At 43.1% G+C, this 14,311-nt stretch overlaps 1 protein-coding gene across 1 annotated transcript in view; it reads right to left on the bottom strand.

The window, feature by feature from the left end:
* LOC109918395 (transcription intermediary factor 1-beta-like) overlaps positions 1-14,311 on the bottom strand; it is an 87,342-nt gene that overhangs the window by 33,181 nt on the left and 39,850 nt on the right. The window contains exons 4-5 of the mRNA XM_048617372.1: positions 11,760-11,907; positions 883-1,015 (exon numbers count right to left, since the gene is read on the bottom strand). Of these exons, the coding sequence (XP_048473329.1) occupies positions 883-1,015; positions 11,760-11,907 (281 nt within the window). The remainder of the gene's footprint in view (positions 1-882; positions 1,016-11,759; positions 11,908-14,311) is intronic.

The raw sequence follows: 14,311 nt of genomic DNA, 5'->3' as shown, positions 1-14,311 counted from the left end.
GTTTTCTGATGAAGGGTCTAGGCCCGAAACGTCAGCCTCTCTGCTCCTATGATGCTGCTTGGCCTGCTGTGTTCATCCAGCCTTGCACCTTGTTGTCTCGGATTCTCCAGCATCTGCAGTTCCTACTATCGCTGGAGAAATATGGCAGGTTTGGCAGTATCTGTGGAGAGGGCAACAGGATTAATGTTTCAAGCAGGATAGGAATTGGATTTATCCATTGAGTGATCAATATCATTTAGTTAATCCTTTCCTCACAGGAAAAGAGGTTTGCATTTATGTAGCTCTTTGCCTCAAGTGCTATATTGCCACAGCAACAGTTTTTTGAAGTGGAATCGTTGCTGTATTGTAGGAATCGCTGCAGCTGAATTACACACAGCAAATTCTCACATACAGCAATACATTAATGACCAGATAAAAGGTTTAAGTGATGTTGACGGAGGGATAAATATTGGCCATGACACCAGGGAGATGCTCTTTTTTGAAACAGTACAATGGGATTTTCTTTTTTGACATACCCCAGATGGGACTCAGTTTAATATCACATCTGAAGGGCTGCACCTTTGACAATGCAGCCTCCTTCAGTACTGCAGCAGAATGTCAGTGCAGATTCTCAAGCAGAGAGCTTGGAAGCCTGTGACTATGAAGTATAAGTGGTACCAATTGAGCTATAGTTGACACTACAGACTATGGAAAACATGCTGGTTTCTCTTGATGAGGCATAATATGACCTTTCCTTAACTTAATCAGTACTTATTAAATTGGAGAGATAGGTAGCCATCTGGAAACAGCTTAATTTCAACACTGCCTTCACCCACAAACAGAAGGCAAATGCACAGAGCAAGGTGTGAAAGCATGGTTGCAAACTGGAGAGTGTTCCCATACCTGTGATCTTTGTGCGTGAGCAGCTGACAGTCCCGGCAGGTCAGAGTGTCACATGTCTCACAGAACAGTTTCAGGGTCTCCTGTCTGTGAATGGAGCAGAAGATTGGGCGTTCGCAGTTTGTCCTCCCATCAACTAGATGGATCAAAGCAAGAGACAATCAGAGCGGAAGGAAACACTGGTGATGGCAGAGTTCTATAAATAACTGCAGCTTCTTTCCTAAACTGACCACTTGAAATATTTTAAAATCACTAATGGTGTAATGTCCCATCACATGTACCCAGATACAAGAAGCAACTCGAACCGACTGGCTGGCTAGTTAAACATAAATCAATCATCAAACCAAAACGCGATTATTTGAGATACTGAGAACACAAGTTTGCACTTCAACAGTTCAGATACTGATAGAAATTCCCAGCATTTTATTTTGGACAGAAGGAAAAGAAAAGTGCTATGCAGTGATACCACCAGATCAACTTACCTCGAATAACTTGACCATGCTTGGACAGAAGGGACATGCTTTATTAAGAAGTTGGTTCCATATCAATCAAGCAGCCCTCAGTACACTACATACGGATTCCACGCACCCCCCCACCCCATGCTGGCAAAACATCCAGAATTTGAGTGCATTTCTGGAAAAGGGTCCAGACCCAAAACATCAGCTTTCCTGCTCCTCTGATGCTATTTGGCCTGCTGTGTTCATCCAGGTCTACAACCTTGCTATCTCAGAATTTTGATAACCCTGTGGATGCCAACTGACAAAAGATGTGCAGTGATGCCTCCTCATTTTAAACATTTTGCCAGCATTTACCATCTTCGCATTGCTCAAGGAATTTAAGCAGATTGCAAAAGCTTTCCATGTGAAACTATACAACTATAAGCATATGAGATATGGGAACAAAAGAAACACCTTTAACTTGGCACCATTATTAACCATCAAGCATTGTGTATTATCTCAAGCATACCTTTTTCTGAATTCACTGATTACTGACAAGTGCAAAGCTGCCCATATCACAGGGTAATTGCTGCAATTAGGATACACGGCTGTCAGAAATATGAGGGGGTACGGTCCAAAAGACAAGATAGAAACATCCCAAATTGGTTAAAAGTTATAATCAGATTGGACACAAATCATTAGCCCAGATGGTTTCAAAACGATCTTATGATAAAATCCAATTTTTATATCCATACGTGCAATGAAACTGGCAGCCTGTCAAGACAGTAACATTGAAGGTCAAGGTGTTCCAATGCTTGAAAGGTTTGTTCCTCCTCAGTAACAAGAATGGGACTCTGTCGGAGAGTCTTGATAGACTAGCCCGATTAATTCAGGGGTCAGTGAAGAGCATTTCAAGGGTCTGAGTAAGTGGTAGTTAGAGGGAAGTCGTCACAGACTCCATGTTGGTCGAAGGCAGTTCAAGCACAAGGCTCAGGCTTTAGCATGCTTGTCAATCAGATTCTTAGAAGCAGGCCAAGTGTGTCTTTAGTAAATATATTCTGCTATGAGCGATCTCCAAGCACTCTGCGTTCAGGAGATGACCCGAGATGTTGTAAAGGCAACAGAAGTTCAGTGGCTCAGTGATGGGCAGTTAGAATTCAGAAGGAGTCATTGATAGTTCAGTTCAGCTGAAAATGTTGCAGAAGGAGCCCACAAGCAGTATTTGCTTGGTGTAGTGAGAAATATTGGAGTCTGGAGAAATCCAGGGGAAATTCCAGTTTATTGAAGAGTAAAAACCTGGTAAAAGAGCTGGAACTGTAACCAGTGGCAGGAGGCGTCCAGCCTCAAGAATCCAGTCCACAGAATCTCTTCAGTGTGGAAACAGGCCCTCTGGCCCAACAAATCCACACCAACCCTCAGAAAATCCCACCCAGACCCATCCTGCTATAACCCGCCTAATCTACACATCCCTGAACACTACGGGCAATTTAGCATGGCCAATCTAACTAGCCTGCTCATCTTTAAATTGTGGGAGGAAACCAGAGCACCCAGAGGAAAGCCATGCAGACACGGGGAGAATGTGCAAACTCCACACAGACAGTCACCCCAGGGTGGAATCCAACCCGGGCCCTTGGAGCTGTGAGGCAGCAGTGCTAACCACTGAGCCGCCGTGCCACCGAATGCAGCCCCAAGGCAAAAGAGTGACCTAGCAGTCATTGAGGCAGTCGGTGACAGAACTCAACAGGTTCCAAGGGTAAATGATCAAAAGTGAAGAAATGGAAGCTCTTGTAAAGGAGAAAAAAGTTTAATGAAATTGCATGACCAATTGCGTTACTATTATCAGGTGTATTTCACTGACAAATCCGTGGGCTTGGACTTGACTACATCTGCTATTTGATGTGTTTTGTGGAGTCTGCGACCATAGTTTGTGATTAATTGTGGCTGTTAGATTAGAAGTTGTACACATGCAGTAAATTGTTTTACTTCTCCAACTCTGCACCATAAAAGCCTGCTCGAAACAGGAGAATTTTAATGGTACAGGAGATGAGATAGATATGCTGAATCAGCTCTCCAGCAGCCTCTGCGTCTCTGTTGTTCCACATTTAAAAGCAGAGGTAAATTTGCAGTTCACATGACAAAGTCAAATAAGTCCCACTGAAGTAGTGTGGGGTCAAGTCAACGAAAGAAGGCATAATTTGATAGGTATCAGAGATAGTAGGAACTGCAGATGCTGGAAAATCTGAGATAACAAGGTGTAGAGCTGGATGAACACAGCAGGCCAAGCAGCAGCTCACAGCAGGCTAACAAGCCTGAATAGCACCATCAAATACCAATAGTATTTGAGTACTTTCCCAAGGCTACACAGAAATGAGGACCACTCCCTGTTTAAGTGCATAAGTGCCTGAATCTATGAACTGATCAATATTTCAAAACACCCAGCTGCTGAGGTTGAAGCTAGCAATTTGAAACAAGAGGATCACAAAAGAACCAAAACCTCTACAGCAGTGTGCATGCCTTGCCAAAAGGAACTAAAGATAGCACAAGGCCATTGATTTTTTTTCCATTCATGGGAGGTGGGCATCACCAGTCGGACATATATTTGTTGCCCATCCCTAACTGTCCTTGAACTTGAATCTATTTCAGAGAACAGTTAACAATCAAAAGAACAAAAGAAATAAGAACAGAAGCAGGCCGTTGAAGTCCTCAAGCCTGCCCTACTCATTTTTCTATGAAGTTATTCTATCACAGAATGTGGGCATAAGCTGGCTAGGCCAGTAATTATTGCCCATCACCTAATGTCTTTGGGAAGATGGTGAATGAGTCATTGTCTTGAATCGCTGTAGTCCACATGGTGTAGATGTACACACAGTGCTATTAGGAAGGGAGTGCTAGCATTCAGTGAGCCAGTGACAGTGAAGCAATGGCAATATAGTTCAAAGTCAGAACGGTGTACTGCTTGGAGGAGACCTTGCAGGTGGTGGCAACCCCATGAGTCAGTTCCCTTGACCTTTTAGGTGACACGAATCACAGGGTCAGAAGGTGTTGTTGAAGGGGCCTTGGTAAGTTGCTGAAGTGCACCTTGTCGTTGGTACATTCTGCTGCCACTGAATCAGTGGTGAAAGGAGTCAACGAAGCTGGTGGATGAAGTGGCAGTCAAACAGGTTGCTTTGTGCTGGGTGGTGCTGAGCTTCTTGATACATACAGGACAAGATACAAACACCCCATCTGGTCTCAAAGTAGCTCATGCATTAACTGACAAAAAATTAGAACTGGTTATCCTTGAAAACATGTTGGGAACATTCTCTACTCTTGGCAAGTTGCGTTCCATTGGACACTAACCAACTCATGATTCTCACATTCCCTGATCCAATTGCTCCCCTCCTCCCTTCAAAGGATTCAACATGTGGTGTCAAACAATCACTGCTCCTTTTGTTTGGTTTAAGATACAACAGAGATTTTATGTGCTTATTACCTAATAAGCTAGTTTCAGATTTATTACAGGAAATAGGAAATAAAATAACTCAGAAACATAGAATCATAGAGTTATACAGAACGGAAACAGACCCATCAGTCCAACTTATCCATGCAGACCAGATGTCCTAAACTGATCTGGTTCCATTTGCCAGCATTTGGCCCATATCCCTTCCTTTCCATGTATCCATCCAGATGTCTTTTAAATGTTGCAACTGTACCCGTCTCCTCCACTTCCTCTGGCAGCTCGTCATATACATGCACCATCCTTTACATGAAAAAGTCGCCCCTTTTAAATCTTTCCTCTCTCTTCTTAAACTTATGATCTCTAGTTATGGACTCCCCTACCCTGGGAAAAAGACCTTGGCTATTCATTCTACCCATACCCGTCACCATTTTATAAGCCTCTATAAGGTCACTCTTCAACTTCTGATGCTCCAGGGAAAAAAACCCAGACTATTCAGCTTCTCTCTGTAGCTCAAACCCTCCAACCCTGGCAACATCCTTGTAAATCTTTTCGGAATTCTTTCAAGTTTAACAACATCTTGGATATAGCAGGGAGGTAAGTACTGAACACAGTATTCCAAAAGCGCCCTCACCCATGTCTTGCACAACTGCAACACGACGCGCCAAGTCCGATACTCAATGCAGTGACCAATAAAGGCAAGCGTGCCAAACATCATCTTCACCACCCTGTCGACCTGTGACTCCACTTTCAGATTTCACAGGAACTATTCACCTGCACCCCTAGGTCTCTTTGTTAGGCAATACTCCCCAGGGGCCTACCGTTAACTGTATGACTCCTGTCCTGATTTGCCTTACTAATATGCAACACCACACATGTATCTAAATTAAACTCCATCTGCCACTCCCCAGCCCATCTGATCAAGGTCCCTTTGTCCACTGAGGTAACCTTCTTCACTGTCCACTACACTAATTTTGGTGTCATCTGCAAACTTACTAACCATACCTCCTATATTCACATCCAAATCATTTATCTAAATGACAAAACACCATCCTTGCAGCATACTGCTGGTCACAGGCCTCCAGTCTAAAATGCAAACCTCCACCACTACCCTTTGTCTCCTACCTTCAAGCCAATTTTGTATCCAACTGGCTAGCGCCCTCTGGATTCCACGTGAACTAACCTTGCTAACCAGTCTACTATGCGGAACCTTGTTGAGCATCTTCATAAGTTCGTACAGACAACAAGCACTGCTCTGCTTTCATCAATCTTCTTTGTCACCTCTTCAAATAACTCAATCAAGGTAGTGAGACATGATTTCCCACACAAAGCCATGTTGACCATACCTAATCAGTCCCTGCCTTTCCAAATGCATGTAAATTCTGTCCCTCAGAATCCCTTCCAACAACTTACCCACCATTGATATCAGGCTCAGCAGTTTATAGTCTCCTGGCTTTCCAACCATCCCTTTATCTGCAAATAGCCTCTCACAATCGACTTTTGAAAGTTCGTGCCTAATACTGTCAAAATCGGTCTTACTCCAATTTAAAACTTTAACTTTTAGATCAGGTCTATTCTCCTCCATAACTATTTCAAAACAAATAGAATTATGATCACTGGTCCCAAAGTGCTCACCAACTGTCATTTCAGACACTTGCCCTGCTTTATTTCCCAAGAGAAGGTCAAGTTTTTCTCCTTCTCTAGTAGGTACAACCACATATTGAATAAGAAAATTTTCTTGTCCACACTTAAATTCCTCTCCATCAAAGCCCTTAACACTACAGCAGTCTCAGTCTATGTTTGGAAAGTTAGAATCCCCTACCATTACAAGCTTATTATTCTTATAGATCTCTGAGAATCTCCATACAAATTTGCTTTTCAATTTCCTGCTGACTACTGGGGGGCCCATAGTACAATAAGGTGATCATCCTTTTCTTATTCTCAGTTCCACTTATATAACTTCACTGGATGTTGTCCCAGGAATATCCTCTAAGTATAGCCATAATGTTATCCTTAACCAAAAATGCCACTACCCAGCCTCTCCTGCCCCTCTTTCTATCCTTCCTATAGCAGCATCTAAACCCTGAAACACTAAGCTACCAGTCCTGCCCCTCCCTGAGACACATTTCTGTTATAGCTATGATATCCTCGTCCCAATTTCCCAACCATGCTGAGTTCACTTGCCTTACTTGTCAGGCCTCTTGCTTTGAAATAAAAGCAGTTTAATTTATCGAACTTACCTCGTTCTCTGCCTTGCTCTTACCTGCCTTGATTGTTTGACTTACTCCTCGTTTCAACTCTACCAGTCTCAGACTCATCTCCATTCTCACTCAGTCTTTGTGTCCCCTCCCCCACCTCCGCTTCTTGCTGGTTTAAAGCCTCCCGAGCAGCACTAGCAAATCTCCCCAGCAGGATTCTGGTCCCCTTCCAATTCAGGTGCAACCCGTCCTTATTCAGGTCACTTCTACCCCAAAAGAGATCCCAATGATCCAAAAATGTGAATCCCTGCCCCCTGCACCAGCTCTACAGCCACATGTTCATCTGTCCTATCCTCCTATTCCTACTCTCATTAGCACGTGGAACTGGAAGTAATCCAGACATACTACTCTTGAGGACCTACTTTTTAACTTACTGCTTAATTTCCTATATTCTCTCCTCAGAACCTCATTCTTTTCTCTTCCTATGTTGCTGGTACTGATGTGTACAGCAAACTCCTGTTGGTCCCTCTCTCCTTTGAGAATATTCTGCATTGTCTCGGAGACATCCTTGACCCTGGCACCAGGGAGGCAACACGACATTCTGATGTCTCGCTGTCAGCCACAAAAACACCTACCTGTGCACCTGACTGGAGTTCCCTATTGTAATCAATTGCTTGGAACCTGACATACCCCTCATTATATTAGAACCAGTCTCAGTACCAGAAATCTGGTTAACATTCCCCTGAGGGGCCATCATCTCCCACAGTATCCAAAATAGCATGCTTGTTTGAGATGGGATAGCCACAGGAGACTCCTGCACTTCTTACCTTTCAAGTAGTAATCAATCTATCTGTATTTGTCGTTTGTCTATCTTCCTGAAACTGCCATCCATCACACACACCAACCACCCCACCCCCCCCCCCCCCCACCTTCTGTAAATTTCTCCTTGCCTCTAACTGCTGCTCCAACTGATACATGCAATCCATTAGGATTCACATCCAAACACACTTCCTACAGACATCAGGCAGCAGTGGCTCAGTGGTTAGCACTGCGGCCTCATAGCACCAGTGACCCAGGTCAATTCCTCGGGTGACTGTCTGTGTGGAGTTTACACATTCTCCCCGTGTCTGCGTGGGTTTCCTCCAGGTGCTCCGGTTTCCTCCCACAGTCCAAAGATGTGCAGGTTAGGTGGATTGGCCATGCTAAATTACCCATAGTGTCCAGGGATGTGCAGACTAGGTGGATTAGCTACAGGAAATGCAGGGTTACAAGAATAGGGTAGGGGAAAGCGTCTGGATGGGGTGTACTTCAGAGGGTCGGTGTGGACTCGATGGGCCAAAAGGCCTGCTTCCACACTGTAGGGATTCCAAGATAATCTCCAGTAACACTGAAATTCTCCCTGATCTCCCACATCTGCCAGGTAGAGCACATCACTCTACCAAAAGCTATCCTTGCCTCTTAAGCAATCTGCAGGCCCAGAGTATACTCAAAGAACAAACAGAACACACTTCCCCAAAATGCAGCGTTAGCACAGTATTACTGCTCAAAAATACTACTCTAAGATAACTTATCTTTTATATTAAAAATTTAAATCGAAAAGCAGATCTCAGTAAAACATAAAAAAAACCCTCACCCTACTCACTATTATGGATTTACAAAAAAAAATTACCATGTATAACCTTTATAAATCTGAAAATCAGACACTTAACTGATCAGGCTCTGAAATCATAACTTCTCACTCCCAGTTGCAGTGTGCAGTTTTGATAAACAGAATTCCCAAGGTCAGCTGTGAAACTGCACTGTTTGTTTTTCTCTGACCGATCTCCGGGTAGCTTTCACAACTTCAGGATGGCCCAAAGTGCTAACATGACTAATGATATTATTTTCAAGTGTAGTCGAAGCTGCAATGTAGGAAATGCAGCAGGCAATTGGTGCACAGGAGGTCTTACAAACAACAATGTGATAATAAATAATTGGATTATCCATTCATTGTAAGTGTGGAATGGTAGATACATATTGCCAGGATAGTGCAGAACTCCTCTGCTCTTCTTCCAAACAGTGTTATGGAATCTCTTACATCTATCTGATGGGGTGGATGAGGACTCAGTTTAACATCTCATTCAAAAGATGGTATCACCGCCATACAGGCGCAGAGATGTACAGCACAGGATCAGACCCTTCAGTCCAACTTGTCCATGCCGACCAGGTACCCTAATAAATCTAGTCCCATTTGCCAGCACTTGACCCATATCCCTCTAAACATTTCCTACTCAAATACCCATCCAGATGCCTTTTAAATGTTGTAATTGTACCAGCCTCCACCACTTCCTCTGGCAGCTCATTCCATACACACACCACCTCTTTGGTGAAAAAGTTGCCCCTTAGGTCCCTTTTAAATCTTTCCCCTCTCACCTTAAACTTATACCCTCTAGTGTTTGACTCCCCCACCCCAGGGAAATGACCTTGTCTATTTATCCTATCCATTCCCCTCATGATTTTATAAAGCTCTATAATATCACCCCTCAATCTCAAATGCTCCAGGGAAAATAGTTCCAGCCTATTCAGCCTCTTTCTATAGCTTAAACCTTCCAAAGCTGGCAACATTCTCGTAAATCTTTTCTGACCACTTTCAAGTTTCACAACGTCCTTTCTATAGCAGGGAGACCAAAATTGCACACAGTATTCCAAAAGTGGCCTAACCAATGTCCTGAACGGCTGCAACACGACCCCCCAACTCCTATACTCAATGCACTATCCAATAAAGGCAAGCGTACCAAATGCTTTCTTCACGATCCTATCTACCTGCGACTCCACTTTCAAGGAACTATGAACCCGCACTCCAAGGTCTCTTTGTTCAGCAACACTCCCCAGGACCTTATTGTTAAGTGTATAAGCCCCGCCCTGATTTGCCTTTCCAAAATGCAGCACCTCACATTTATCTAAATTAAACTCCATCAGCCACTCCTCAGCCCGTTGGCCCATCTGATCAAGATTCCATTGTACTTCAGGTGAAGAAGGAGCAGCACTCTGAAAGCTTGGGATTTCAAATAAACCTGTTGTAGTAGAACCTGATGTCAGGTAAATAACCCGACGGTAATGCAAATCAAGCACTCATTTTGCAAACATCAGGACAATTTGAGAGAAATACCAAAAGAAAGGGAAAAGAACATTTACACAATATGAAGGGAGAATCCTGGCTGGTTAGCTGGTAAGGCGTTGCCATAAAGAACACCAATTAATGATGACTGCCAACCTTTGTGTAAATGTTAAACCAAGTAGATTGACACCAATCGGTAAAAGTATTCCCCTGCGATATGAAGCATAAAATGGCTGCCCTGTGTTTTCTTATGTTGAAATGGGCGCAGAGTGTGTATACACATTGTCTAACTAAAACTATGTTCTTTCCCTACTGTCTGCAATGATCAGTTAATACTACAACACAGCAGAATTTCACCTTGGTGTTAATGTAGTTCAGAACATTCTCTCTCCAAGCACAACTCACGGTTCATATATATTCATGAATTCTACAATTCAACGCTTTCCACAGGTGAAAAGACTAGTTTTAAAATTTCACAGGTACACAGCCAGTCTTAATTGTCAACCTTCTAACAGAACTGAAAGAAACTGGTGCACCAGGTGGCATTTTGTTGAAGTTATTCTCAGAAGGTGGGCAATGCCGACAAGACAAGCATTCGCAGCCCTTGAGGTGGTCATGATGAGCCACCTTCTAGAGCCATGGCAAACCAGGTGGTGAAAATGCTTCCATGTTGCCATCAGGTTGTTCGAGAACATTGGCTCTGAGACAATGAAGAAATGGTTAATACATGTCTAAGTCAGGATGGTATCCAACTTAGAGGTGGTGTACCAATGCATCTGTTACCTTTGCACTCTAGGCAGTGAGGGATGACCATTTGGGAGGGTCATTGGTGACAACTTGGCAAGTTGCCACAGTCTATCCATAATGTACATGACTAAAAGAATGGGATTCACTGGGAATTTTATCTTAAAACTGAAGATCTGGAATAGTTTTTTTTTAAAATTCAGGGTTCTAAACTTTTGATTAAGAATTTCACGAACAACTGAAGAATTCTGAGGTGCCAAATAATCTAGATGCTCTAGTGTAGGAGTAAAAAAAAAAAGCATACAGCTCTAGCAAATGATTAAGGCAGCTAATGGAATGCTATCCTTTATTACGAACTGAATTGAACACAAAAGTAAGTACGTTATGCTTCAGTTACACAGAGCACTAGTAAGATCACACCTCAAATACTGTGTGCAATTTTGGTCTCCATTTTTAAGGGAGGATGTACATGCATTAGAGGTGGTTCTGTAGAGCTTCACTAGATTATAAGGAAAGATTGGACACGTTGGGCTTACTCTCACTAGAGTTTCGATGAGCGAGGGACATTCTGATTGAAGTTTTGATGTTTATTGAAGATCCTTATCTGGAAATCAGTGGAGATACTACAACTGTTCTTAGTACCCTCAAACCAAAGAGAATCACTGTCACCCATAGTTCTTGGTCTCAATCATGTAAAGCTATCCTTGTTGGAAGATAGATGAATAAGATTGGAGTTGGCTGTGAAGACCTGCTCAGTTGGATAGACTGCCCAGATTCTCAGTCCGTGCTAACAGCTCAAAAAATGATCACGTCCACAATGGCTGTAAAACACTGCAAGTCACAATTTTCAAAAGGGCATTAAAACTTTTGATCACTAACTCCGAAGGCTGACTCACGTCATACACTCCTATAAAAGTACACCTGCTCATGTGTAGAAACATGTGGACAAAATTTTTAGAAGTCTGTACCCGTGAGCCCTGGATTCTTCTTGCTCATTGTGTGGTCCTTTGTGAATTTCACTCTCTGGTGAGCCTCAACACAGGCATCGCACAGCCATTCAGCACACTCGACACAAAAGCTGGAGGACACAGCGTTATCTTCACAGCTGGTACACACCTTGGGGAAGAAAGGGAAACAATGGGGCAAAAGTCAGTTCACAGCATGACAACTTACCGTACTGGCAAAGCTCCTTAATCTCACTAAAGAATAGCTTTTTGAAAACTGGTCTTTCAATTTTCAGAGTTGCGATATACTTAAAAGACTGAATGTTTTGGCAAATGCTCACACTATTACATGGTTTATAAAACAGCCAGAATATCTATAGTTATTTCAATGAAAAGAACCACCTCTACAACATGGGAAGTATTTGTTACAAAGATACTGCCTACTTAATATTTCTTGGAGGATTTCAGTTGTGAATCAAGAAAAATTGATTCAATACCTAGAATGGTTTCTTTAAAAAAATGCCATTGAAAATACACTGTGGCTATTGAAGATTGAATGCGATCTCCAATTTACGAATGCCAACTTAGAAAAAAGATCCTCTATTGTTAATTTTAAAGATCCAACATGCAAACATTAGAACATAGAACATAGAACATAGAACATTACAGCGCAGTACAGGCCCTTCGGCCCTCGATGTTGCGCCGACCTGTGAAACCAATCTGAAGCCCATCTAACCTAAAATATTCCATTATCATCCATATGTTTATCCAATGACCATTTAAATGCCCTTAAAGTGGGCGAGTCTACTATTTTTGCAGGCAGGGCATTCCACGCCCTTACTACTCTCTGAGTAAAGAACCTACCTCTGACATCTGTCCTATATCTATCACCCCTCAATTTAAAGCTATGTCCCCTCGTGCTAGCCATCACCAGCCGAGGAAAAAGGCTCCCACTGTCCACCCTATCTAATCCTCTGATCATCTTGTATGTCTCTATCAAGTCACCTCTTAACCTTCTTCTCTCTAACGAAAACAGCCTCAAAACCCTCAGCCTTTCCTCATAAGACCTTCCCTCCATACCAGGCAACATCCTGGTAAATCTCCTCTGCACCCTTTCCAATGCTTCCACATCCTTCCTATAATGCGGTGACCAGAACTGTACGCAATACTCCAAGTGCGGCCGCACCAGAGTTTTGTACAGCTGCAACATGACCTCATGGCTCCGAAACTCAATCCCTCTACCAATAAAACCTAACATACTGTACGCCTTCTTAACAACGCTATCAACCTGGGTGGCAACTTTCAGTGATCTATGCACATGGACACCGAGATCTTTCTGCTCATCCACACTACCAAGAATCTTACCATTAGCCCAGTACTCTGTATTCCTGTTACTCCTTCCAAAGTGAATCACCTCACACTTTTCCGCATTAAACTCCATTTGCCACCTCTCCAGCTTATCTATGTCCCTCTGTAACCTACAACATCCTTCTGCACTATTCACAACTCCACCGACTTTGGTGTCATCTGCAAATTTACTAACCCATCCTTCTACGCCCTCATCCAGGTCATTTATAAAAATGACAAACAGCAGTGGCCCCAAAACAGATCCTTGAGGTACACCACTAGTAACTGAACTCCAGGATGAACATTTCCCATCAACCACCAGCCTCTGTCTTCTTACAGCTAGCCAATTTCTGATCCAAACCGCTAAATCACCCTCAATCCCATGCCTCCGTATTTTCTGCAATAGCCTACCATGGGGAACCTTATCCACGCTTTACTGAAATCCAAATACACCACATCAACCGCTTTACCCTCATCCACCTGTTTGGTCACCTTCTCGAAGAACTCTAAGGTTTGTGAGGCACGACCTACCCTTCACAAAACCGTGTTGACTATCCCTAATCAAATTATTCCTTTCTAGATGATTATAAATCCTATCTCTTATAATCCTTTCCAACACTTTACCCACAACCGAAGTAAGGCTCATTGGTCTATAATTACCAGGGTTGTCTCTACTCCCCTTCTTGAACAAGGGGACAACATTTGCTAGTCTCCAGTCTTCTGGCACTATTCCTGAAGACAATGACGACATAAAGATCAAAGCCAAAGGCTCTGCAATCTCCTCTCTAGCTTCCCAGAGAATCCTAGGATAAATCCCATCCAGCCCAGGGGACTTATCTATTTTCACACCTTCCAGAATTGCTAACACCTCCCCCTTATGAACCTTAATCCCGTCTAGTCTAATAGACTGTATCTCAGTATTCTCCTCGACTACATTGTCTTTTTCCTGCGTGAATACTGACGAAAAATATTCATTTAGCACCTCTCCTATCTCTTCGGACTCCACGCACAACTTCCCACTACTATCCTTGACCGGCCCCAATCTTACTCTAGTCATTCTTTTATTCCTGACATACCTATAGAAAGCTTTAGGGTTTTCCTTGATCCTACCTGCTAAAGACTTCTCATGTCCCCTCCTGGCTCTTCTTAGCTCTCTCTTTAGGTCCTTCCTGGCTAACTTGTAACTCTCAAGCGCCCTCACTGAGCCTTCACGCCTCATCTCTACATAA

Source organism: Rhincodon typus, chromosome 37 (genome assembly GCF_021869965.1).
Source record: "Rhincodon typus isolate 14 chromosome 37, sRhiTyp1.1, whole genome shotgun sequence".
NCBI classification, from domain to species: domain Eukaryota; kingdom Metazoa; phylum Chordata; class Chondrichthyes; order Orectolobiformes; family Rhincodontidae; genus Rhincodon; species Rhincodon typus.
Note: the sequence above shows the minus strand (reverse complement) of the source record. Positions and strands in the feature narration are given on the sequence as shown.